This window comes from Rhinoraja longicauda, chromosome 31 (assembly GCF_053455715.1).
Source record: "Rhinoraja longicauda isolate Sanriku21f chromosome 31, sRhiLon1.1, whole genome shotgun sequence".
In the NCBI taxonomy this organism is placed as follows: Eukaryota; Metazoa; Chordata; class Chondrichthyes; order Rajiformes; family Arhynchobatidae; genus Rhinoraja; species Rhinoraja longicauda.
In genome coordinates, this window is record NC_135983.1 from 19,945,793 (window position 1) to 19,972,162 (window position 26,370).

Here is a 26,370-nt window from a genome sequence, read left to right on the forward strand (position 1 = left end):
TTAATATCTTAACCAAAAGATGTTACTTCCATCAATGCAACACTTCCAGTGTGATACACTGAGTGTCGGCTTGGATTATGTACTCTCTGCAGTGGAATTTAAAGCCACAATCTGACTCATTGGCAGGGACAAAACCACTGAACCAGAGTTTCAAACAGGAAATGGTAATGAGCATAATCTGACATGATGGCAGGGGTAGCAGGCATGATAAGCTCGAGACTCAGGGCTGTTCAAACGCAGTGCAGTAACCATTAGCTTCTTTCTACAGGGGACTCCCTCCTGAAGCACAGCGGCATGAGATTCACAACCAAGGATCGGGACAATGATCTCTCCATGAATAATTGTGCTATGTTCTACCATGGCGCCTGGTGGTACCATAATTGCCATACTTCTAACCTCAATGGCCGATATCTGAAGGGCCACCACACCTCATATGCAAATGGCATCGAGTGGTCCTCCTGGACCGGCTGGCAATATTCACTCAAATTTGTAGAGATGAAGATCAGGCCAAAACATGGAGGCCAATAAAAAGAGAGGTTTAGCAATGTGACTCAATCCTTGATTGCTGACAAGTATTGAGTTCATGAAAGAGCTTCATGCATATTTCAGTAAAGCATTATGCACACATGGACTGTATATATGACATACATTTAGTAAAGCATTATGCACACATGGACTGTATATATGACATATCCAGTACAAACATTATTAAACGCCATATATATTTGCAAACAATACATACACGTGTACATTAAATGTGGATGTGATTCTATATGTATGTACATGTATATGTTATTTTGAAGCTAATGTGTAATGAATGCCCTGTTTACACCACATCTGGAATATTGTGTAAAATTTTGGGTACGACACCTGGAATAGACATTTACACAATGCATCAGGCACAAAGAATTGTATTTTGAGGACAGACTGTGTAAACTAGGCTTGTATTTCCTTGAATTAAAAAAAGGTTAAGGATGATTTGATGAGTATTTAGAATTTTGAAATAACTTATTCAGGTCGACGGAGGAGAAACTTTTTTTCTGCTGGTTGCAAATTATGGTTTAAGTTTGAACTAGATCATTACAAGAAAAGTTAAAAATACCTCATCACTCAAAGAGTGTGAAACAGAGACATTTCTCTCACAGTAAAGAAATGCTGACTTAATAATGATTTCATAGTTAAGATTAATAGCAGTGGGTATAAAAGATTTGAAACTGAAATGGAGTTAGGATATATGTTAGTCATGATCTGACATTGATATAATATGATCAGGGGGCTGAATGGCTGACTCCTAATCTGACATTTCATATTTATTCTTTGTTTTTCTCTACGGATGGTGGCTGATCTACTGATTACTTCCAGCACTTTCTGTTTCATTCCTTTGATATGCAATTTTGTAAAATAACATGCAATGGTGGGAGGGTTGAACTTCAGATTCATCCTTCAAAATGGCCTGGTTCCTTTTAATGTAACTTATGCAAAATTGAGGTTTAGTAACAGAAGCTCTCGGTTTGACCGAGAATGGAGAACTGAAAAGGAAGGGGAAGACCAAGTAGACCAACGGGTAAACGGAGATCTTGGAAAGTAGAGAAAAACTCTGAGGGTTTTTTCGGCAATTTATCTATGACTTGCTCGATGACATTCCTGGTTTCATTTGGTGAATCCTTTTCACTGGGTCAGGGGATTTGCATTCAAGTTTTCTCCAATGTTAAATTGGTCACTGAAAAGGATCAATTAGTTTTCATTCTCTTTATTTTGCTTACCTCTTTAAAATGATTGAAATGCCTCACCTTCACATCCCACATTTTCATGAATCATATTGAATCTGAATTGCATTTACTGTTAGGTCATTGCAAAGTGTTTTGGGAGATATATCATCTCATGTGCGACATAGTAAATCAGGATGACACTGGGGCTTTGAAAGTTAAATTGAGGGTAGGGTTTGTAGTGTTGTATCACAAGGTGAGACTGACCATTTTATAAAGTTTGGAAGCTGGTAGAAATGCTGCCCTTAGAGCTCATTGCCTCTGGGTTCAACACTGACCTCTGATGCTCCCTTGAAGGAGTTTGCATGTTCTTTCTGTGAATTAATAGTTTTCCTCCCACATTGCGTTATTTGGGCACTGCAAATTGTCTCTCCTGCAGAGAGAGTTCATGGAAATGTGGGAACAATTAAATGGGTAGTGCAAGATTAGTGTCAATGGGAGCTCAATGGTCAGCATGGACTTATTTCCATGTTGAATGCTCTGACTCCATGAAAAATTTAAAGAATCATAGGTGGTTAATGAGGAACTTATATGGTAGATAAAGAGACAAGGTTTCCTGGCTGAAGAGAAGAGAACCTGGGGTCATGGTCTCAAGATAAAGGGTCACTATTCTTGATTGAAATTACTCTTCTTTACTCAGATAATTAGGATTTTTTGTAATTATTTATCCCAGAAGATGGTGGATACTAAGTCAGAGAATGTGTAAAACCATGATCAAAAGATTATTTAATGCAAACAAAAAAATCAGGAAATGGGAATCAGGGAATGAAAGTGCAACTGTAGTAGGAGATCAACCGTAATCATTTAGTGCAGCAGGCTCAATGGACAGAACAGCTTGGCATTCTTCCATTTCTTATATTACATTTATTTTATCATGTTAGGCATAGTGCAAAAAAACAAAGAGGGTTGGTCTGATCAATGCTGTAAGAATTGATGGGCTAGATACAGGGGAATTATTTTAAGTAAGTCAATTCAAAGTCAAGTCAAGTATGAGGAGACACAGCAAGGACATTTGGGAAGAAACCATGAAGCAACTCTCACACAAGGCTTGAAGATAGCTGAAATTATGAAGCCATAGGATGATAGAGGTCAAGTGAAACCATCAATACGGAGTATTTGATGGGGAAGAGAAAAGAGAGACATGAAGTAACAGTAGATAAATTGTCGAGGCACTGAGCAGCCGTAAACTAATCAAATACACAGAAGGTTTGATAGGTCAAATGACCTGCTTCTATCTTGAATGCTTCTGAATGTAATGCAACAAAAAAAAAAGGAAAATGCCAGAAACTGGAGCATATAAAAGGAGTGAGATGGAATCAGTTACCAGATGCACAGATAAAGTTATGAATTGAGTGAACTGGAAGGGCCCCAAGCCCTAAACAACAAAAAGTATTTCAACAGCATCTCCTAAAGAACGCCATATGGCATTCTTTTTTAGGAGATGCTGATGAAATACTCTGTATAATTCTAAATGGGCTTGAATACAACAGAAAACACACAGGTTTTCATATTGACTTCAACCAGAGACTATTTACTCAGCTCACAATTACAAATCATTAAAAAATGGGACAATTGCACATTTTCCATTAAAGCATTCAGCTCAATATTTATATGATTGTGAGCACTTTTATTCTGACATTTCTTATTCATTGATTATTACATTGTGATTTTTTAAAAGGATCCATTGAAGTTCAATATCAATATGAAGTTTCAGAATAACGTTAACAATGATCAGCAGGTAACATTTGCTTTTAAGTGAAGGTTGAGTGAAGGAATCTGCTTATGACCTCTTCATATTTTGCAAATTGCCAACTACCTTTCCACAACAGTTGATAACACAAGCATTTTTCAATAGAACCTTTAAAACCCATGACCCATAGACCCATGACCCATCATCCAGACGATGAGGAATCCAAATGCATGAGGATGTCTTCACCTTCCTGTTCCTGAGGTCACATACCATCCCTTTGAAATATATTTCTGTTCCTTTAAGATGGTTTAATAGCCTTTAATTCTCCCTGAATAGTGTGAATGATGTCAGCATTGATGAGTAATTCAAAGGGATGGCTGCATAACATTAAATTAGTCAATCAATGAAGCAGCCACAAGATTTTTACTTGACCTAGCCAAAGTCATTCAGGATTAAACTTTTTAAGTTATTCATGCAAATAGTTTTGGAGGGAACAGTTGCCAAAGGGAAAATTTCTTTCTTGGTTAAGAAAGACAACTGGATTCTTCTCATCCATGGAATTGCATGGGGAGATTTTATGATAAAGCTAATGCTTTTTAATGAAGTTCAGATTCCCTATGTATTTAAGTGCAAGAATAAATATCAACTACCAATAGTTACTTCAGTGCTAATGGATTTTTTTTCAGATTTGTTTTGTAAACAAAATAGAATGCTACTTAGAATCAAAGTACTTGGCAGTTAACATTCTATTGATCCTTGATATCTCCGAGCTATTCTGAAAGCCTTCAAGCTGCATTTTCCAATGTAGATTTGCTCTCTCTTCCTCTGAAACCCTTATCATTTCCTCCAGCCCCCAGACCAAGGTGTCAAAGTGTTTTTTGAAGTTTATTATGCTCAACATATCGGAGATGCTTTGGACTGTGATCTAAATTAACAATGATGCAGTGCCAGAAGGGCAATGCCAGAGCAATGTTATTAAAAACATGAATGGAGTCTCTGGATTAAATAAAACTGCCATCATCAATCCATGTAGGAAAGGTTCATAGCAAAAGCCAGCGAATGATTTGAAGTTTCTTACATATGTAACACGAGACGGAAAAGATTAGCGGGCTGGAACATTGTATTGGAGAAGAGGGTTTTGGCGATCTCCAGACAATGGCCGTGAAATAACTGCTCGGGTCTCTTGCTCAAGGAAGAGCATAAGGAACTCAAATGCCAAAGAGGTGGAGATCGCACCAATGCCACATCAGAGAGTGAAGAGCCTTAAATGAGGATTGTCAGTTGGCCAAATAACTCAGAGGCTTTTTATTTTACTGAGGATCCATTTATGGAACATAATTTAGAAATCAACATAAAACTTGATGGTGTGCTGGCTCCATGCAGGGCAGTTTACAAAGACAGACAAAATAAAGTCAAACAACTGCAAATCTTTTTTTTTTATATGCACTCACCACTGCTACCTCTATACCACAACTACTCCCTCCAGTACCCCAGGAGAAACCCTCACAATTCATACATCAATAACAATACATCGTAATCATTGTAGCAAGTACATCAACATGAGTAACAAGTTTAAATTTGATTTTTTTCAATAAATATTTGTACAGGGTATCTTAGAAGAGTCATCTTGTTAATCTGAAACCATAATTATTTTCCTTTATTAAAAAAACAACACAATTTCTGCTTGTACTTCTTGAAATGACCCACTGTGTTAAATGGAGGTCCATCTGTGTTTTAAAGAACATATTATGGCGAGTCCGAAACTTGTTGGTTGTAGACGAAGTTTATTGCAGCCGCAATACACGAATACAGAGTTAAACAACAAGGTACAGGACAACCAATACAAACTTACTGTCTTCCTTGAAGACTTCGCCGAACTGACTAAAACGGGCGCCAAACGCGCACCTGACATCGCTGGCCAATCAGCGATGTCGTTCCCTGGACCAATCCCCATGGTCGCGTTCCCACGTGACCTCGCTGGCCAATCCGAGGGTTCGACGACCTGGACCATTCTCTATGGTCGTTACATGACCCCCCCCCAGAACCCGAGGTGCGGAACCTAGCTGGGAGCCGGATTTCGCGACCATAACGAGTACGGAGAGGGACAGCCTGAACCACAGGAGCCGGAGGTTCCGGACTTGGAGGAACAGCCGGAACGAGAGGTTCTGGAGGAACTACCGGCACGGGGGGTTCTGGAGGAACTGCCGAAACGGGGGGTCCTGGAGGAACTGTCGGAACGGGGGTTTCTGGACTGGGCGGAACTAACGGAGGTCGGCCTCTCCTAGGGGTTTGACCGACCAGGACTGGTTGATCCGGGTCCAAATGGGCAGGTTTGAGCCGGGACACCGAGACGAGTTCACTCTTGCCGCCCATGTCTAAGGTGAAAGTAGCCGTTCCCTTACGTAAAACCCGGAACGGCCCTTGATAGACCTTCTGCAACGGGGCGCGATGGGCATCTTTACGCAGAAAAACAAACTCACAGTCCTTCAGGGAAGACGGTTCATGTACCATGGGACACCCATGACGTGAAGTCGGCACTGGAGCCAGGGAGCCCACCCGTTCCCGGAGAGATGCTAACGCTGATGGGACTGTAGGGAGCAGGGCTGAAGGGTCCGGAAACAGATCTCCGGGTACTCGAAGTGTCGAGCCATATACTAGCTCTGCGGACGACGCACCGAGATCTGGCTTAGGAGCAGTCCAGATGCCCAAAAGAACCCAAGGGAGTTGGTCTACCCAGTCCGGGCCTTCAAGCCTTGCACTGAGGGACGCCTTAAGTTGGCGGTGGAACCTTTCTACGAGTCCATTTGCCTGGGGGTGATATGCAGTTGTGGGTTGTAACTTGGACCCGTACAGTTCCGCCAGCGCGGCCCAGAGGGACGAAGTGAACTGTGGCCCTCTGTCAGTTGTAATAACTGCCGGGACCCCGAAACGAGCTACCCAATGAAGGGCCAAAGTCCTAGCACAAGACGCTGACGAGATATCAAACAATGGGAAAGCCTCTGGCCACCGGGTGAACCGATCCACCACCGTGAGGAGGTGGGTGTAGCCCCGGGAGGAAGACAAAGGCCCGACCAAATCCACGTGGATGTGGAAAAAACAACAAGCCGGGACCTCGAAATCCTGTACGGGGGGCTGGACGTGGCGCTGGACTTTAGCGGTCTGACAGGGCACGCAGGAACGTGCCCACCCCGCTACCTGTTTCCGCAGGCCATGCCAGACAAACCTCGCTGCTACCAAGGCAGAGGTGGAGCGGATGGACGGGTGCGCCAGCCCATGAATGGCATCGAAAACCCGGCGCTGAAGGGAGGGCGGTACTACCGGCCTGGGACGAGGAAGAGAAACATCGCACCAGACTTTCGTGCCCTCCGACCCACAAGCTACCTGGGCCAACTTCAATCCCGAAGTGGTGGACCGGTAAGCCGCAAGCTCCTGGGGATCCACTTCGCAGTCCACCGCCGAAATAGGGGGAAAAGCAGGTCTAGACAGGGCGTCAGCAACGGCATTAAGCTTACCCGCGACATGACGGACATCTGTGGTAAATTCGGAGATAGCAGTTAGATGCCGCTGCTGGCGGGCCGACCATGGGTCAGACAATTTCAAAAAAGCAAATGTTAATGGCTTGTGGTCCGTAAATGCCACAAATGGGCGGCCCTCGAGGAAGTACCTGAAATGACGGACAGCTAAATAGAGAGCTAGAAGCTCTCGGTCAAACGCGCTATATTTCATCTCGGCCGAATTTAGTTGCCGGCTGAAAAACGCTAAAGGCTGCCAACGGCCACCGACCTGCTGCTCCAGAACCCCGCCCACCGCCACATCAGAGGCGTCAACCGTCAGGGCCGTGGGGGCGGAGGGGCTCGGATGGACCAACATGGTGGCGTCTGCCAAGGCTGCCTTAGCTGCTGTAAAAGCCGACTCTGCAGTCGGGGACCACAACAACTCTACCGGATTCCCCGCAAGGCATTGGAAAAGCGGGCGCAGGACTCGCGCCGCTGCCGGAACAAATCTATGGTAGAAATTAACCATGCCTACGAACTCCTGCAGCCCTTTTACTGTGGTGTGCCTGGGAAAAGCCCGGATAGCCTCTACCTTCTCGGGCAAAGGGGCGGCGCCGGCAGGAGTAATTCTGTGCCCTAGAAAATCGAGAGCAGGCAGGCCGAATTGACATTTGGAGGGTTGGATAATGAGCCCGTGGTCTTGGAGCCGCTGGAACACGGTCCGCAAATGGACCTGGTGTTCCTGCACTGAGGGGCTGGCGACCAGGATGTCGTCCAAATAAATAAACAAAAAGGGTAAACCCCGGCCCACGCGGTCCATCAGTCGCTGGAAAGCCTGTGCCGCGTTCTTTAAACCGAAAGGCATACGCAACCATTCAAACAACCCGAACGGAGTAATAGTTGCAGTTTTCTGTATGTCCTCCGGTCGCACCGGAATCTGATGGTATCCTCGCACCAAATCGATTTTGGAAAACACCACCGCTCCTTCCAGCCCAGATGAAAAGTCCTGTAGGTGCGGTATGGGGTAGCGATCAGCCGTGGTGACAGCATTGAGACGCCGATAATCGCCACATGGCCTCCACCCCCCAGATGCCTTGGAGACCATGTGTAACGGCGAGGCCCACGGGCTGTCAGACTGACGGACAATTCCCATTTCCTCCATCTTCCTGAACTCCGCCCTTGCCACCACCAGTTTGTCTGGCGGTAGTCTCCTGGCCCGAGCGAAAACGGGAGGGCCTTCGGTGCGGATGTGATGGACCACACCGTGCTTAGCCGAAGGTGCGTCAAAACGTTGGACGAGCAGCTCTGGGAACTCTGCCAGAATCGCAGCATACGAGTCGGGGGCCGCGACGACGGCCTGGACAGTAGGGCTGGGCGAGGAGGCGATTGTCGGAGCGACGTGCTCATCTTCGGCAGAGGGTCGGAGGTCGTTACCGCGGACATCAGGAACCAGTGAAAAAGCCCAGAGAAAATCTGCGCCCAGGATCGCTTGCTTGACGTCGGCTATGATGAATGGCCATTCGTACGTGCGGAGGCCTAACACAAGGGACATCTTCCGTGTACCGAAAGTGCGAATTGGGCTGCCATTAACCGCGATGAGGGTGGGACCTGTCTTACCCGATCTGGTTTCGAGGTCGGTCGGCGGCACTATGCTGACGATGGCTCCCGTGTCTACCAAAAATTCTGTGTCCGTGTATCGATCATGGACATAGAGGCGCTGGTTCTGGCCAATCGTAACTGCCCCTATGTACGATCGGCCGAGGCATTTCCTGCGAAGGTACAAGGCAAACGACAGTTGCGGGATTCGTTACCCCATCGTAGGTGATAATAGCACCAGCCGCGCTTGTGCGGATCTTTTTGGCGGGCTTTCGAAGAATTGGCGGGAGACGTGGCGCCATCTTGCCGTCGCTGTGGCGTGGTCACCGATGTCGAGACTTTGTTGATTGAACCACTTGCCTTGTTTTTTGCCGCTATGAGCGCGTCCGCTTTCGCTGCATATGCTTCGGGGTCCTTAAAAGAACAATCCATGAGCAGCAGTCGGACATCCTCGGGAAGTTTCTCGCGGAATGCCTGTTCAAACATCGGGCAATCCGTATGCTCACCGGCTAGCATCATCATTTCGGCCATGAGGACGGAAGGCAGTTGGTCTCCAAGATCCGGTAGGTGCAGAAGTTTTGCCGCACCACCATGCTTATTAAACCCGAAGGTTCGCAGTAATACCTTCTTCATGGCCTCGTACTTGTCTTCCGCAGGTGAATTTACGATGAACCGCATCACGCGCTTGGTTGTGTCCGGCGATAGAGCGCTGACGAGGTAGAAGTACTTTGTGGATTCGTCCGACACCTTCTTTATATGGAATTGAGCCTCGGCGTGGATAAACCAAGCTTGCGGTGCGTACGTCCAAAATAACGGAAGATGGACGCCCGCCGCGCTTGACTCCGGTGCGCCCTGCTCGCTCATCGTCAACGAGGCGTCGGGTTCCTGCTCAGTCGGTGATCGTCCAGATCACGTCGGGGTCACCAATATGGCGAGTCCGAAACTTGTTGGTTGTAGACGAAGTTTATTGCAGCCGCAATACACGAATACAGAGTTAAACAACAAGGTACAGGACAACAATACAATACAATACAATACAATATATCTTTATTGTCATTGTACCCAGGGGTACAACGAGATTGGGAATGCGCCTCCCATACGATGCACTAATTTAGGTAATTTAGACAGCAGCAACCCAACGAAACGAACAGTTGTAACAGTTTTGGACAGGGTAAAGTGCAAGTTGATCTATGCGTTGTGGCCATCCGGCTCAGCAGGACCGGTTCATAGCAGCTATGGCCCTGGGGATGAAGCTGTTCCTGAGTCTGGAGGTGCGGGCATAGAAGGCCTTGTATCGTCTGCCCGATGGAAGGAGTTCGAACAGACTGTTGCAGGGGTGTGAAGAGTCTTTGTGGATGCTGGTGGCTTTTCTGAGGCATCGTGTGTTGTAGATGCCCTCCAAGTCTGGTAGCTGTGTTCCGATGGCCCTCTGAGCTCTATGGACTACCCGCTGTAGAGCTTTCCTTTCTGCCTCCGTGCAGCTGAGGTACCACACAGGGATTCCATGCGTTAGGATGCTCTCTATGGTGCAGCGGTAGAAGGTCTTCAGCAGCTGTTGGGGTAGACCAGACTTTTTCAGTGTTCTTAAGTAGAACAGTCTTTGTTGTGCCTTCTTGACCAGCGCAGACAAACTTACTGTCTTCCTTGAAGACTTCGCCGAACTGACTAAAACGGGCGCCAAACGCGCACCTGACATCGCTGGCCAATCAGCGATGTCGTTCCCTGGACTAATCCCCATGGTCGCGTTCCCACGTGACCTCGCTGGCCAATCCGAGGGTTCGACGACCTGGACCATTCTCTATGGTCGCTACAATATTAGCTTATTTAAGTAGGTTATATATTCAGAAAGAGCAACAACTGCACTAAATGCAAGGATGCCAACTCATAATGAAGATAATCAATTAATTCAGCACTCAACTCACAATCTGCACTTCAGAATGGGAGTAGAGAAGGGGGTAGAAAAATATTTCAGGTAATCTGGAAATCTTCAGTGAGCATGCTCTTCATCCCATTCTTCATCAAGGAAAATGTATACATTTCACAGCATTCTCCTCGGCCACTGTGCTGGTCTGTCATAACTTGGAAAAACTAGAAATTTTGTTCAGTGATGCTGGGGAAAGGAAAGAAATTGTCTCAGGGCACTCGAGAGACTGCTTTTGCTCTTCTTTGAAAGAGTGGCAATGGAATATTTTATTTCCATCCTTTCCATTAGACTGTGACTGATCTGCACATCAACAAATCACCAGGGGAAATGATTTTTGCTGCAGCATCTCAGTCAGACACTTTCATCACTTTAACAACGTTAACAATTTAAACCAGCATCTGCAGTTTTTTTTTCCTACACCTAAACAACTTGAATCAGATTACCCCATAAAACATAATGCCCAATATAATATAACGTAAACTTATGCAACTTTTCCTCACAGATGAACCTGTCAACTTTGATAAACACATTTTCTGTAGTATGTCAAATCCTGAATGCATCATCTGGCGCAATTGCTCATATTAATCAATACAGGCTGTTATTCCATTAAAGTATAAAATTCACATCACAGCTATGGCATGCCCAAAGTTAGACTGCTGATTGCCTGATTCTCAGACCTGCCTGCTTGCTGAAGGTCCAAAAATAATGCTTTCATCTCAGGTACGTGTCTACAATACATAACATTCAAGCTAACATTCTCATCACAAGTCATATTATTCCAATTAATTTACATTAACACACTACTTATCAATTATATACAACCCTTGAGCAAACAGTTTATAGGGATTTAAACACAGATCAACTGTGTTAAAACTTCTTAAACTGTGGCCCTTCCCTAAAGAGTAGCTGCACTCATTTTGAGTTCAACTCTCAGGATACAGCCCCAGACCCAAGGTCGTACCAGTTTGTAGCACTCAGTCGTAGACAACATCTTGACCAGCTTGCTATGGACAGACCAGTGGCCATTTCGCCAAACTGAGCATCAGCTGATATCGGCCTCAGTGTGTGACCTTAGAAATAGCCCAAAGAAAACAAAGCCCTCTGATTTTTAGCTGATTGGGATGAGCCTTGACAAGTAATATATCTTCCCAAATCTTTCTAGAGGTAAATGAATGATGGTTTCATGATTTATTTATGAACGAAGGTGTTCTTTTGCATAATATGCAATAGAAGATAGAGGTGGTGCTGCACAGTCCAACTAAATGTCTGTGGAAATAAAAACATGCACATCCTTTGTACACCAGATGGAATTGTGGCACCTAAATACATCTGCAGTAGATGTATCCTGATGCATAGGGTTCATGCATAGCTTGATTAATCCACACATAAAAGTATTCATCAAAATGAGAGCCTGGCTGAGATCATGTTTGGCCTTTTATCTGTAATTTTGTGCCATGGCGTTTTGTGAATCTGATGGATTTTAAGCTCCAGCTAAATTGGAAAAAGCTCCTTCAGGTGTTTGCTACAGTGCAGTTGCAACAACTAGACCACAAGTACAGCGCTACTAAGAGCAGCTTTCACCCAATAAGTAGACTCTCGCGATCAAGATAGATTGCTGTTGAATAGAATGGGAAATCTTCAAAGGACAATCTGAGAGCTTCGTAACTTTTATTAATGATTTGAATTAAATGCCAAAAATTAGTTTAAATGGGCAAAAGGGATTTGAGTTCTTATCATCTCGATTATTCGCCCTAAGAAACATAACCACTTGATTTCATACATAATTGTTCCAGATCCAAATACTTTATTTAGGAAATACATCAACACAGCCAGTTGGTGGTGCTGGATCCTTACAAATCACCTCCAGTATCATTCCGAATTAAGCACAGAAATAAGGACATCCAAATTTGTTGAACTTGGACCTAAACCTCATAATTGTGGGAAGCCATACACATGATTCTACAAAAGCCATCAGATTGGAAGTCCTGCTCAGGCCCCTGCTAAAATTGTCTAATTCAAATGTTAAAACAGTGAAGAAAGGCAATTAAGGCTACAGTTTGAAATTCATAAATTATTCTGACGGCCTCCTTATTGATTTGAATTCAGTATATCAGTTATCACATAGGAACGGAAAAAAAGCATTTTCTTGGTAACAATACACTTTCTTAAGTTCTGTTATGTGGAAAATATAAAAACAATTTCCACGCAGTAAACTTGCACAAATAACAATGGCTTGATAGCCCACGTTAATTTATGTGCAGCATAAATATTGACTAGAACATTGGGGAGATTGCTCTTGGCTCTTTTTAGAAGAGTGCATTGTGATCTTAACCTGGGAGTCAAGGGGAAAACAAAGTCTTGGCTAAATGTGTCATGCAAAGGAAAGACTCCTTCAATAATGTAGCATTTTTCCCAGTGGCTACATGAATTTTCAGCAGAGGTCTCTAGAGTGAACTTTTCTGACTCACAGGCGAAGGCTGCAGTTGTTACAATGAAAAATAACAATGTACATCGTTGGTTTGAAGCTGATTCTTTTCAAAAAAACAAATGCATGGTCACAAGATGAATCAAATGTATTGATGTTGGGAATGGAATGGGTTACCATATCTCAACATCTAGGATTGGGTTTCTTGGGCAGGAATCAGCAAATGGACTCTCATGATGACACTCCAATAGAAATAATTAAAATCTTGTAAAGGATTCAAGTGTAGATGCAGTGAAATATTTTCACCCGTGGACCACCTCCAAAAACAGGAGTAAGAAATACAAGGTACGACAAAACAAAAACATTACTAATATATATAAATATAAGATAATGGAATAATTATCTTTACATGCTCTTCTCAGAAAAGGGTCTACAACCATCGGATACAATGGCTCCACTCTTCTAAATCCCTTTTCCACCTTTAAGTTTAGTTTAGTTTAGACATACAACGTGGAAACCGGCCCTTCGACCCACCGAGCCCGCACCGTCCAATGTAAACTACCCCATACAATTTTACATTTATACAAAGCCATTTAACCTACAAACCTGTACGTCTTGGGAGTGTGGGAGGAAGCCGAAGGTCTCGGAGAAAACCCACGCAGGTCAGGGGGAGAATGTACAAACTCCATACATACTGCACCCGTATTCAGATCGAACCCGGGTCTCTGGAGCTGTAAGGCAGCAACTCTACAGCTGTGCCACCATGCCTCCCACAAGTAGGTATAAAACTATATTCTGCACTCTGTATCTTCACCCTTTGCTCTACCTATTGCACTTAAGTTTAAACCGGTGGTGTATCAGATCTGTTTGGATAGCATGTGTGACAAGGCTGTAATACTGTACCCCAGTACATGACAATAATAAACCTCAACCGAAATCTAGGGATTTCAAGAGAAACATCTTCACTCAGAACACAGTAAGAATATAAAGAATGAATATGTTTTAAGGGAAAAACATAAAATGCTGGAGGAACTCAGTGGGTCAGGCAGCATCTGTGGAGGGAATGTAAGAAAATAACTGCAAATGCTGGTACAAATCGAAGGTATTTATTCACAAAATGCTGGAGTAACTCAGCAGGTCAGGCAGCATCTCAGGAGAGAAGGAATGGGCGATGTTTCGGGTCGAGACCCTTCTTCAGACTGATTGCAGTAGAAGGGAGATAGAGGTGAAAAGAAAACAAATAAGAAAAGTGAAATGTAAAGCCAGAGGGAGGGATATAAGTGAAAGGGGGAGAGAGGGGAGGAGAAAGAATAAGGAGTTAATATGGTTAGCAACAAAGATCCAGCGAGCCTTGGTTGACAGAGCGTAAGTGTTCAATAAAACCATTGCCTAGTTTAAACTTGGTTTAGTCAATATAAAGAAGGCCATTCCGGGAGCACCAAACGAAGTAGATGAGATTCAAAGAAGTGCATGTGATCTTCTATCACAGTTGGAAGGGGTGTTGGTCCCTGGATGGTGGTAAGAGAGGAGATATAGGGACAGGTGTTACATCTCCTACAATTGCAGGAGAGAGTACCTGGGAAGGAGGTGGGGATTGACTGGGAAGGGAGGAGTGAACCAAGGAGTTGCAGAGGTTTCTGCAGAAATAGACAGTCAATGTTTTGGTTGAGAACTTTCATCTCTACTGCTGATACAGATTAGATACAGGGTGAATGTTCCTGATGGTGGGGAATCCAGAACCAGATGCCACAGCCTTTAGATATGGGGTATGCTATTTGGATAAGGCAAAATACCTTTGTCCAGGGGATGGTGAACCTGTGGAATTGTCTACCACAGATGGCACGAGACACCAAGGCATTAAATATATTCAAGAAGTGGGTATTTCTTGATGCTGAAGGGACCGAGGAACGTGAGGGGATAGCACAAACAGAGTACTGAAGTGGAAGATCAGATCCGGTCACATTGAATGGTGCTGCATGTCCAAAGGGCTAAATGGTGTAATCCTGCTTCTATTTTCTACATTGCTGTGGCAACTATAAACCCACCAAAGTATTAAGTATAGATAACAAACAGTACTGGTCCCAGCATCAATACACAAGCCACTCATCCATCCCCAAAGTACTAGAAAAGGTTTTGAGTAAAACAATTTGTCATTCATGTTGACTCTTCTTGTTTGTATTATTATTTTCTCTTGGTCCTGTTATTAACTCTTTGATGATGGGAAACCATGCGAAGTCTGCTTGAAAAAGCCCCAAGCCAAATCCCAACAGGAATCATTTCTTCCAGGCAATTCAATCCCACAGTTCAAAAAACTGTGATTGATGTGGAAAGAGCAGGGGAAGCCAACTCCAGTGGAGTTCTTCTCTTGACAAAAAATATTCAGAACAAAGTTGTGTCATTTCCAGCACCCTCTTTCATCAGAGAGAAGAGTGCAAGACTTGTGGGAAACCCACAATGCATACATTTATTCGATTAGCTCATCCTCTGAGTAAGAGATTGTAAGAATGGCTGTGTCATCTGCACCATGCCATGTTCTTTGAATGCTGGATTAACTAGTGCTTAATCCGTACTATAATTTCCATCAATTTGGCAACAAAATAATAAAACACGGCGGCAAGAAAAGCCACATTGAAGGTCTGAAAGACCCCATAAATAATATCTCACAGACAAGTTGACAGTTCACATCAAACAAGAACCACACAGTGCTGGGTCAGCTCTGAAATCCACCATAGTTGGCAATAGTGAAGAGACTCTTTGCTTCTCTAATAGAAGACACCAGAACTATTTTGATAAAATGACCAGGAGATCGAGTAGCTAATTAACCATAATGCAAGATATTCTTGAATTAGAAACTCAATGTCTCAAGGGAAGGAACACAGCTCTGCACATTTATGAAGGTTGAAATCCAACAGACCAACATGTGAGCCAATTACGATGGTTGGGGTTGGGGAAGAAGCACAAGAAATACTGCATCTGCCTAATAACCACAACAAGATGGTTTCTTCAGTGCTGTCAGCTCCATCAATGGCCAAACACCCAAGGATCCACTTTCAGAGTGTCGGAAACAAAGGATAGCTCATTAGCTCATTAAAAAGATAAGCAGCCTGTTGAAAGGAGGGCTTAGGACTAACCCTGAACCAAGACTCTGTCTTTGACCTAATTATCTTCAAATCCATTCTACAACATGCTATCTGATCTCATATTGTTGTTACTCCAGATCAACAAGCAAAACTTGAGAGAGAGAAACTGCTGCCATGAATTTTAAGTCTTGCCTCTCTCATCGAGCTAGAGGACAACGTTCCAGGGAAACTCAGAAGTTTTAATTGCAATCAGCAAGGAAAAAAATGTAACTGCAACAATTAGAGGGGCCTCTATGCTGTATGCTATAGGTAAAACCATCACAGGGTTCCTGTCAACTACCTCCTCCCAGTAACTTATAACTGTTCCCCAAATAGCAAGCTAATCCAAAACATCAATAATTGCAATGACAACTCTGTAATATGCCAGAAGTACCATTGATTATTAAAGATTGACACCTTTAACTTTACAAAAGCCTTCAACTCTGAAGTGATCAGGATTATGCAGTGAAAGGAAATCAGCTTTGATCCTGAAGGACTGCATAAGAATACTAATTGAGTCCACTATTTTTCCAGTAAGGGGTTGGGTTAATTACCAGAGGCATTCTGCCTCGTTTCCCTTTTCTCCCGAAAAGTGAAGTTGCATTTGCATTGTTCCATTCCACTGGGACCTTTTTAGAACCGAGGAAACTAGATCTGTCCATCATTTTTGACCCATTTCTTTTAACCCAGGAAGCAAATTAAGACTAGAAATCTTGACAGCCTTCAATAACATTAGTTGACTAGTATAATTTTACAAATGAATGTGACTTGTTAACTTTCCCCCCAGATTTTCTACCATATTCAGTATGCCTCTAGTGTTCCCTACTCTATACGCAGACAGCAACTTATATTCAAAGTCTACGTCATTTTCGTTTTCAATTAGAAACTCCCCCACCTCATTCCCTAAACTACCTTCCTACTTTTATGTGATTACATAAGCTCTAATATTTGCTTTTATGTTTTGGTTTAGCTTTTGGTTTAACATATTTTCTCCCACTTTACAGTTTCTCTACACTTGGCACTTGTTATCCAAATTAAATCCGTATCAGAGTCAAGATGGAAAAGCACTGCTATAATGTATAGGAAAAAAACTGCAAATGTTGGTTCTGAAAAAGGGTCTCAACTGGAAACGTCACCCATTCCTTCTCTCCTGAGATGCTGCCTATCCCGCTGAGTTACTCCAGCATTTTGTGTCTAAGCACTGCTAGGTTTGAAAAATTCTCAGCATACAAACAAAAATAGTTGGCCCCTTGAACTAATCAATATCATAGCTGATCTTGTACCTTTTCCACATCGTAACACAAATCATCAAATTTTTACCAATTCAAAAATCTATGAAATTCAATAATGCATGTCTTCAACAATTGGGTTAGAAATACTAATGATTTCCAATTCTATGATTGCAATTATTCCTTAAAATGACTAGCCTCTTACCCTGATGCAATGAACACTAATTTGAGGGTCCCTTGTTGAAGATGATTGTCTCTCTGCCCAGTCATACTCTTTCAGGAAGGAAGTAAAATAGACAAAGAGTGAATGAAGCACTGGAAGATTTCATCAAAGTGTTGTGGTGCAAGACAACACAGATGACCACAAAAACCACATTTTCATAATGGTCTTTCAAAACAAAACGGAAGTGATAATCTATTGAGACTAATTGCTGATCTGATTCAAATCTTGAGCATATTATCAGATAAATAGAAAGGAATGCTACTTATACACAAGAGCAGAAAGGTTAAAGCCTGAGCCAGCCATTGGTCTTTAAACCCTAGCTCGGTATAACTGCCATTCAGTTATTGAACAAACCTCTGTAGGTTTTAATGGTACGATGGTCTACAGGTACAACATTTTAATGGATCAACAGAATGTCAAGCTCTCTGAAATTTCCCAACAGGGTATCAAATACATGGAAGGCCTACATCATGCAGTTCTCTTTGGCATTCAGGGTGTTAAGAGTTTTGATGGAGGTGTTAAAAATTGAGTTCAGTGGAGAACAACCAAGTGGTATTGTGTATGAAGGAACTACAGATGCTGGTTTAAACCGAAGATAGACACAAAATGCTGGAGTAACTCAGCGGGACAGGCAACATCTCTAGGGAGAAGGAATGGGTGACTTTTCGGGTCGAGACCCTTCTTCAGACTGATGTCAGGGTAGAGGGATTTACATAGATAAGGAAGTGTAAGGTGCGAAAACAGGACAAAGGGAACAGCAATCAGGAAAATGTAGAATGGATCATTGTTAGCTAGGAGAACGCAACCACAAAGCAAAGATAAAATGTAGTCAGAGACAGAAAGACTGGTCAGAGAACTGGGAAGGGGATGGACGGAGAGGGAAAGCAAGGGTTACAAAGTTAGAGAAGTCAATGTTCATTCTGCTGGGGTGTAAGGTGCCCAGGCGAAATATGATGTGCTGTTCCTCCAATTTGGCCTCACTCTGACAATGGAGGAGGCCCAGGACAAAAAGGTCAGTGTGCGAATGGGAGGGGGAGTTAAAGTGTTTAGCAACCGAGAGATCAGGTAGGTCTAGGCAGATTGAGGTGTTCAGTGAAACGATTGCCTAGGGGGTACCTAGTGGTTTTGACAGTTAATAAATAAAGGCCAGAACGTTAACATAATTGGTACAACCTCAGGGCAAAAATGAGAAATAATAATATAAGCAGTGAATGACTTAATATGCTGCATGAAAGGGTTATGGTATCAGTGAATGTAATTTTAAAAAACTTCATAGCTCTAACTGAATCAGATCTTGTCTACACCATCTCCGTTCCAAGAACCAATTACAGTTTTCTCATGCACCAAAATTCTCATCACTGGTACTATTCAGGTAAATCTATCAAGCACCAATTCCAATGCCGTGTAATAAGTTTAACACACTCACTAAGGATTAATCAGTGATTTATTGGAGAAAAGTTTAACATCGCGTCATTGCCTCAAACTATATTTACCTCTTCAGGAAACTAAATATCTTAAATACTATAATGCTATATTAAAGACTTAAACACTATATCAATGATTTGGTAAAGGACATACATGGCAAGATTAGCACGTTTGCAGATGATACAAAAGTGTGTGGTTTTGCAGATGGTTGTGAAAAATTGCAGCAGGATCTTCATCGATTGGCCAAGTAGGCTGAGGAATGATTGATGGAATTTAAAGCAGATAAATGTGAGGTGTTGCATTTTGGGAAGTCTAACATGGGCAGGACCTACACAGTAAATGGTAGGGCTATGGGGAGTGTTGTTGAGCAGAGGGGTCGAGGAGTGCAAGTGCATGGTTCCTTGAAGGTGGAGTCGCAGGTAGATAGGGTGGTTAAAAAGGCTTTTGGCTCATTGGCCTTCATCAGTTAATGTATTGAATATAGAAGTTGGGAGGTCATGTTGCTGTTGTATAAGACATTGGTGAGGCTGTATTTAGAGTATTGTGTTCAGTTCTGGGCGCCATGTAATAGGAAAGATGTTGTCAAGCTGGAAAAGGTACAGAGAAGATTTATGAAGATGTTGCCAGGACTAGAGGACCTGAGCTATAGGGAGAGGTTGAGTAGGCTGGGTCTCGATTCCTTGGAGCACAGGAGGATGAGGGGCAATCTTACAGAGGTGTATAAAATCATGAGGGGAATAGATCAGATAGATGCACAGTCTCTTGCCCCGAGTAGGTGAATCGAGGACTGGAGGACATGGGTTTAAGATGAAGGGGAAATGATTTAATAGGAATTTGAATGGTAACTTTTTCACACAAAGGGTGGTGGGTGTATGGAACAAGCTGCCAGTGGAGGTAGTTAGGCAGGGACTATCCCAACATTTAAGAAACATTTGGACGGTACATGGGTAGGACAGGTTTGGAGGGATATGGCCCAAATGCCAGCAGGTAGGACTAGTGTAGCTGGGACATATTGGCATATGTGGGCAAGTTGGGCCGAAGGGCCTGTTTCCACACTGCATCACTCTTTGACTCCAACCTCCAGTTAAGGTCTGAACTACATAGACTTGGAGGTATTGGTTGAGCTTTTTGGTATTATTAGTGTTTGTTTTTGTGGGTGTGAAAAAACACACACACTGAACTATTTTTCTCGTTTATTATATTGTTTACAGAGTACTATGTTTACATATTCTGTGTAAGAAAATAACTGCAGATGCTGGTACAAATCGAGGGTATTTATTCACAAAATGCTGGAGTAACTCAGCAGGTCAGGCAGCATCTCAGGAGAGAAGGAATGGGTGACGTTTCGGGTCGAGACACCTTCTTCAGACCCTGAAACGTCACCCATTCCTTCTCTCCTGAGATGCAGCCTGACCTGCTGAGTTACTCCAGCATTTTGTGAATAAATACCTTCGATGTTTACATATTCTGCTACCCACAGGAAAACATCTTTTAAAAAGTTAGTACCTGAGCCATGGCAACCTCGTCGTTGACAACCGGCGGTCCTCCCCCTCCCCCTCCCCCTCCCCCTCCCCCTCCCCCCCACCGGGTGGTGGTTACGCAATGACGCCACGGGCAGTGCGTGGCCTCGTTTTGAGCGCAGTTTACCCCAAACATGGCGGGTGTCTCTGGCTGAGCGCAGGGAGACAGAGTGGAGGCGGTTTCCATCTCAAGAAAGTTTTACCTCCAGCCCTTCCTCTCACCCCTGCCTCTACGAGGTGCGGGAAGAGAAATATGAGTGAAGAGAAGCCGATGGGAACGGAGTCGGTCCGAAATAGTGCCCCATAAGGGACCTAGGGGGGGTTCTCAATCACTCTCCCCTCCCCTCCGGGCTTCGAACTTTGACCCCAATTCTGTGACTGACCCCTGTGGCCCCTTTCGCCGTGACCCCGCTCCTTGTACCCCTTTTATTATCTCACCTTGACCCCTTAGTTTGCGATTTATATCTGCACTTCATCCAAGAACACCCAGTCAGTGAGCTCGCTCTGTTGCCTCATACCCCTGCTACCCCGCACCACTACCTGAACGTACTCGCCACGACCAGTCCCAATCGTGTTCTTATGCCGAGAGGGTAACCCTACACCTCTCTGTTCCCTAGCCTTCTCGTATCCTATTTTCAGTTTTAAATGAGTTTTTTAAATTGCTTGGACCTGGAGTCGGTTAATTTATGGGGCAACAACCAGGCAAAGTTCTTGCGGACCAAAGGAGGCCAACTTTAACGGCGCTGCAGTTTATCAAAGGAGGGAGGAGAGAAACATCCAAACATGGAGCTCAACATTTCAATGTTTTTGTGGAGCACGGTAAGGAGAAATTTCATGACTGGAGAAATGAGCTTTGGTGGCAAAGAGCATGTTATCAATGTATAAATTCAATGTTATACTTCACTGAATTATTAAACTTCTGCAAGTATTTTGATAAATGTAAACACTGAAGTTCTGAACCAATTCTACTTTTGATATTTATAAATTGACACCACTGGTTGCAACTGACTCATTAGGATGGATGTATTCAGTCATTATTTATTGGATTTAAGTTGTTGTTGTTGTAATTAGTTGGTTAAGTGTGAATGTAAAGGTATTTAAGTTATAATACTTGAACTCCAACCTGTGTAAACTTTGTGTTGCCAGTGAGTCCTGCATTACTACCTGAAGCTTTATAATCAGCATAACAGTCTTGGATCTAACAAAACAAATGCTCACATTACTATGGTGTCTTCCATATGCCAGGATGTTCCAAACCATTTTACAATCTATAGAGCAGTTGTAGTTTTGATGGTAAGTGATGAAGGAAATGTAGTGGTTAATTTCTACAAATGCTTTTAAAAACATTATCATGATAAACACCGTGTTATCTATTGTACTTGTGTTGGCTGAGAATAATTTATTGTGTAGAACATGGTTTTGCCTCGAGGCAATGCAACCACATTGGCTCGAAGGTGGCATATTCAAAGATTACTGAAGCCTGGCTTCCAACAAATACTTTCACTGTTATCTTCTTTATGTAATAAACAAGATCTGAAAGGAAACATTCAATTTAATTGCTCTTTTATTCCAATTAAGTTGAGCCATAACTCAGTCAGTCATTGCAAAAGAGATCATTTGGACCAAAAAAATTGGCTGTGACCCTTTTATTCTATGCTAGTATTTGTGTCCCACAGGCACGTCTTCATGTTATGTCATCTCACCTTATCAACGTATCTCTTTGTGATTTTTTTCTTTGTTCTAATCTTCAGCTTTCTCTAAATGTTTATCCCGGCAACCTGTTCCCAAGTCCCATGTTATGTCCTCTTTAGGTGATGAATTTTCTCCTTAATTACGTTTGATTTATTCCAACATCAAATGCAATGTTGATGGCTCTTTTATTCATGGCATTTAGTTTTTGTCTCCCCAATACGCAGAAGTATATTTTCCCTTCGTATTCAATTCTATTCCTAATCTTTCAATACCTTGCATCGGGGTCACCATTTGAACAATCAGCAGTAACACCATACAGGTCTGACAAAATGACGAGTAGGATTTGGGGTTCACAGAGAAAATTGAAACCACGACCAAAACGATCAGCAATAGATTTTAGATTTGTCCTTAATCTCAAAAATTTGGGGATGTTTTATTTCCTGGAAAAGTAATGCTTTATTTCAGCATTGTGAAGTTTTCAATCAAATTCTGGAAGGCAGGTAGAACCAACTTTGCTTATTAATGAATTTATAACAGAAAACAACAAAAGTGAAACATGACAAAGTTCATAGTTGGAGTGTGGTGATTGAATTCAGACTGAACAGTGACTTTAATGCACTTGTGGATTTTAAAGTTAATTCATTTTTGTTTAAAGTACCCGGTTGGCTTGATTCCCATAAACAGAAAACGATATCCGTCATTACACCCAAGTTGTTGAAGCTCATGTTCCATTATTTTAAGGATTGAATGGATTCTTGAGCGGCACATTCTATGAACCTGCACAGGGAGAGGGCAGCACAGTGGCATGGCAATTAATTCTGATGCCCCATAGCTTTGTCAAGCCTGATTTAGTTCTGACTTCTGGTGACCTCAGTGTGGATTTTGCATGTTTTACCTGTGACCACATAGGTTTACCCCTTCCCAAGTGATGCTCTGGTTAACCCAAACATATATTCTAGTTAATTGGTACTTAAATGTCTCCTGGCATAGGTTGGCAGAATTGGGGAGGAGGGAGGTGGTAGTGGCATAATCAATGGGCATGTGAGAGAGGAGGTACAAGGAACTGCAGGTGCTGGTTTACAAAAAGAGATAAAGTGCTCCTAACCTGCTGAGTTACTCCAGCACCGTGTCTTGGTATGTGAGAGATAATGGGTAATAGGGAAATGAGTGCACCAATGGGATTGATAGGGTCGTTCTGAGAGCTGGTACAGACTTGAAAGGCTGAATCCCCTCCTGTGGCATAATCAAATATGAGAAGTGTGGCAGGCAAAGACATAACAATGGATAACGTGGTTATTGTTGGTATGTTACTGGCTTTGAAATAATTGTGATGTCTTGTTGCGGATTGATCACCGTACCATTTAGAGGATTGTATTGTGCAAAGTACGGTGCTTGGGGAACTCTGGGCCAGGCAACATCTTTTTGAGCATTGTATTGTAGGTTTACCTAGAGTTAAGTGTGTAGAATTCCATCTGCCAGAGGAACTTCTGTCTTCAAGACCCCACAGATATGCTAAACATGGATAAATTGTGAACTTTGTTTTGGGATATGTGAACCTGAATGCTTATAAATATTTAACTGTTCCTATTAAATGATACATTTAATGTACATTAGCTCCTCCCCTTTAAGTGTTTTGTTAGAAGGAAGCACCTAGGTTTGGAGGAGCTCGTGTCATAAGTATAATAATACAACACAACACAACTGACTTGATATTATATTTATATTATATTTATCTTAAATTTATCTTATATTATATTTATATTAAATTTATAATATTTATATTATATTTATCTTAAACAAAAGAGGAACTCGCGCATCAGAGAGCATCTGTGGAAAGAATTCAATGGGCTACGTTTTGGGCCAGAACCCACCTTTGGGCTGTGGAAAGTTCCCAACCTGAAATATCACCTGAACACTCCCACCACTAACGCTGCCTGACCCACTGATTTTTTTTATTTTCCCAGAACTTAGTGCTTTGATCACAATTCCAGCATCTACAGTTTCTTGTGTAGATGTTTATCCTTTTGGCTTTTGTGTTGGTCATCTGCTGCTATAAAGTAAAACTGAGCTTGACTGTATGATGTAATGTGATTATAAAGCTGAATGGAGCTGATTGCATATCACTGGGTAAAATCAAAAACACTGATATGGGTTTGAAAATGGGATTTAAAAGAACAAAATTGAGAACAGTAGACCTTCAGTCAATTATATTAAGGGATACATACGGAGCCAAATTGGGTGGACGGTGTTGAGAAATATCAATCAACCTTTATTGGATGGTAGAATGTTTCTTCTTCTTGCGTTTGAGGCAGTAGAAGTTATGAAGCTGCTTCTGCTTCTGCTCTCTGTTTGTTGTCTTTCGCCTGACTGAGTGAGGTCAGTTGACAGGGCTTTGAATGGCCTTTTTATGTTAATGAACACAATGCGGTTTTGAGGGATTTTAGATAAAAATGCTGTGGTTTACTAACTTGTGAAATATTTCTTGATGCACCCTGCGGACAGCTGATTGTGAACAGTAATTTCACCCTCCAGTTCCAACAGACTCGTGCTACAACTGCCCCATCTTTCCCTGTTCAGGTGCATTAAACATATCTTTCCAAGATCTTCAGTATCCTTGAGTTAATGGAACTATAAACAGTAGGAGTTTTTTCAAAATAGAGATCTTAAAAGCCACACAGTGATCCTATTATCTTCATGATTTAGATAAAGTTGGATGCTGAGCTGTGGAAAGCAAAGTGCTTCCTTTTTTTAAATGTATTTAAAATGCTCCAGCCCACAGTTTTGATCTTTGACGGAAAATAAATAAAGTCTAAATTGTAAGAATGAAAGCTAAAGTGGATGGATGATAGGAAGAAAATGGGCTTTTGCAGTACAAGGTTACTTTTACTAAATAGTTGTTAATATTGAAATTGTATCTTTCTATCCAGCCAATCCAAGGCTACCTCCAAAGGAAAGGCTACATTAAAATTGCCTTCTTGGGGCACCACCAAGTTTCAACCTGATCAAAAAAGTACTTCCTGTTAGTCTCTAGAAGAAATGACAATGCTGGAAAAGGAGGCCCTAGTCCCTGTTGTTCTTCAATTTTGTGAATACCATGCGTCAGGCTACCTATAACTCCTTTATATCTGTAATCTTGTGAACTTGCACTTTGTTAATAAGCAGCTCCAATTGCTAGATTACTTCAGGTTGAGATCTGTGCTGACCTCTCGCCCATATAGTGGCTTCCCTCTGTTCCCATCTCTTCCTGAAGTGAGTCGATTTCTTTCAATGTTTGTACTTGCGTGATTAATCATTTTTATTCTGCTGGTTTTAATTTGTGAATGTTGTACACAGTAGCAAGGGAAACTTCCTTGACACTGAGTAATCGAAGGAAACCCCACTAGAGTCATGGAATCATAGCTCTGTACAGCACAGAAATAGTCCCTTCAGTCCATTTTGTCCATGCCAACTCATATTGAGCTATCCCTATTTGCCTACATTTGACCAATATTGCTCCAATATTGCTTTCTCTCTCTATCTGTTCAAATGTAAAATTTGTAATTGTATTGTTTCTGTTGCTTCCTCTGGCAGCTTAGTCCAGATATGGACAACACAATAGACAATAGGTGCAGGAGTAGGCCATTCGTCCCTTCGAGTCAACACCACCATTCAATGTGATCATGGCTGATCATTCTCAATCAGTACCCAGTTCCTGCCTTCTCCCCATACCCCCTGACTCCGCTATCCTTAAGAGCTCTATCTAGCTCTCTCTTGAATGCATTCAGAGAACTGGCCTCCACTGCCATCTGAGGCAGAGAATTCCACAGATTTACAACTCTCTGACTGAAAAAGTTTTCCCTCATCTCCGTTCTAAATGGCCTCCCCTTATTCTTAAACTGTGGCCCCTGGTTCTGGACTCCCCCAACATTGGGAACATGTTTCCTGCCTCTAACGTGTCCAACCCCTTAATAATCTTATATGTTTCGATAAGATCCCCTCTCATCCTTCCAAATTCCAGTGTATACAAGCCTAGTCGCTACAGTCTTTCAACATATGACAGTCCCGCCATTCCGGGAATTAACCTAGTAAACCTACGCTGCACGCCCTCAATAGCAAGAATATCCTTCCTTAAATTTGGAGACCAAAACTGCACACAGTACTCCAGGTGCGGTCTCATTAGGGCCCTGTACAACTGCAGAAGGACCTCTTTGCTCCTATACTCAACTCCTCTTGTTATGAAGGCCAACATTCCATTGGCTTTCTTCACTGCCTGCTGTACCTGCATGCT

The 26,370-nt window shown here is 42.7% G+C and overlaps 2 protein-coding genes and 1 long non-coding RNA gene across 3 annotated transcripts in view; 2 read left to right on the top strand and 1 right to left on the bottom strand.

Moving 5' to 3' along the window:
- LOC144608342 (fibrinogen C domain-containing protein 1-like) overlaps positions 1-1,146 on the top strand; it is a 31,353-nt gene extending 30,207 nt beyond the window's left edge. The window contains exon 8 of the mRNA XM_078426008.1: positions 269-1,146. Coding sequence (XP_078282134.1) covers positions 269-528 — 260 coding nt within the window. The 3' untranslated portion in view covers positions 529-1,146. The remainder of the gene's footprint in view (positions 1-268) is intronic.
- The window catches only part of LOC144608343 (uncharacterized), a 107,407-nt gene extending 86,974 nt beyond the window's left edge, over positions 1-20,433 (bottom strand). The window contains exon 1 of the long non-coding RNA XR_013549189.1: positions 20,398-20,433. This is a non-coding gene — a long non-coding RNA (uncharacterized LOC144608343). The remainder of the gene's footprint in view (positions 1-20,397) is intronic.
- Positions 20,434-20,658: 225 nt separating this feature from the next.
- The window catches only part of abl1 (c-abl oncogene 1, non-receptor tyrosine kinase), a 112,606-nt gene continuing 106,894 nt past the window's right edge, over positions 20,659-26,370 (top strand). Inside the window, exon 1 of the mRNA XM_078426301.1 lies at positions 20,659-21,230. Coding sequence (XP_078282427.1) covers positions 21,098-21,230 — 133 coding nt within the window. The 5' untranslated portion in view covers positions 20,659-21,097. The remainder of the gene's footprint in view (positions 21,231-26,370) is intronic.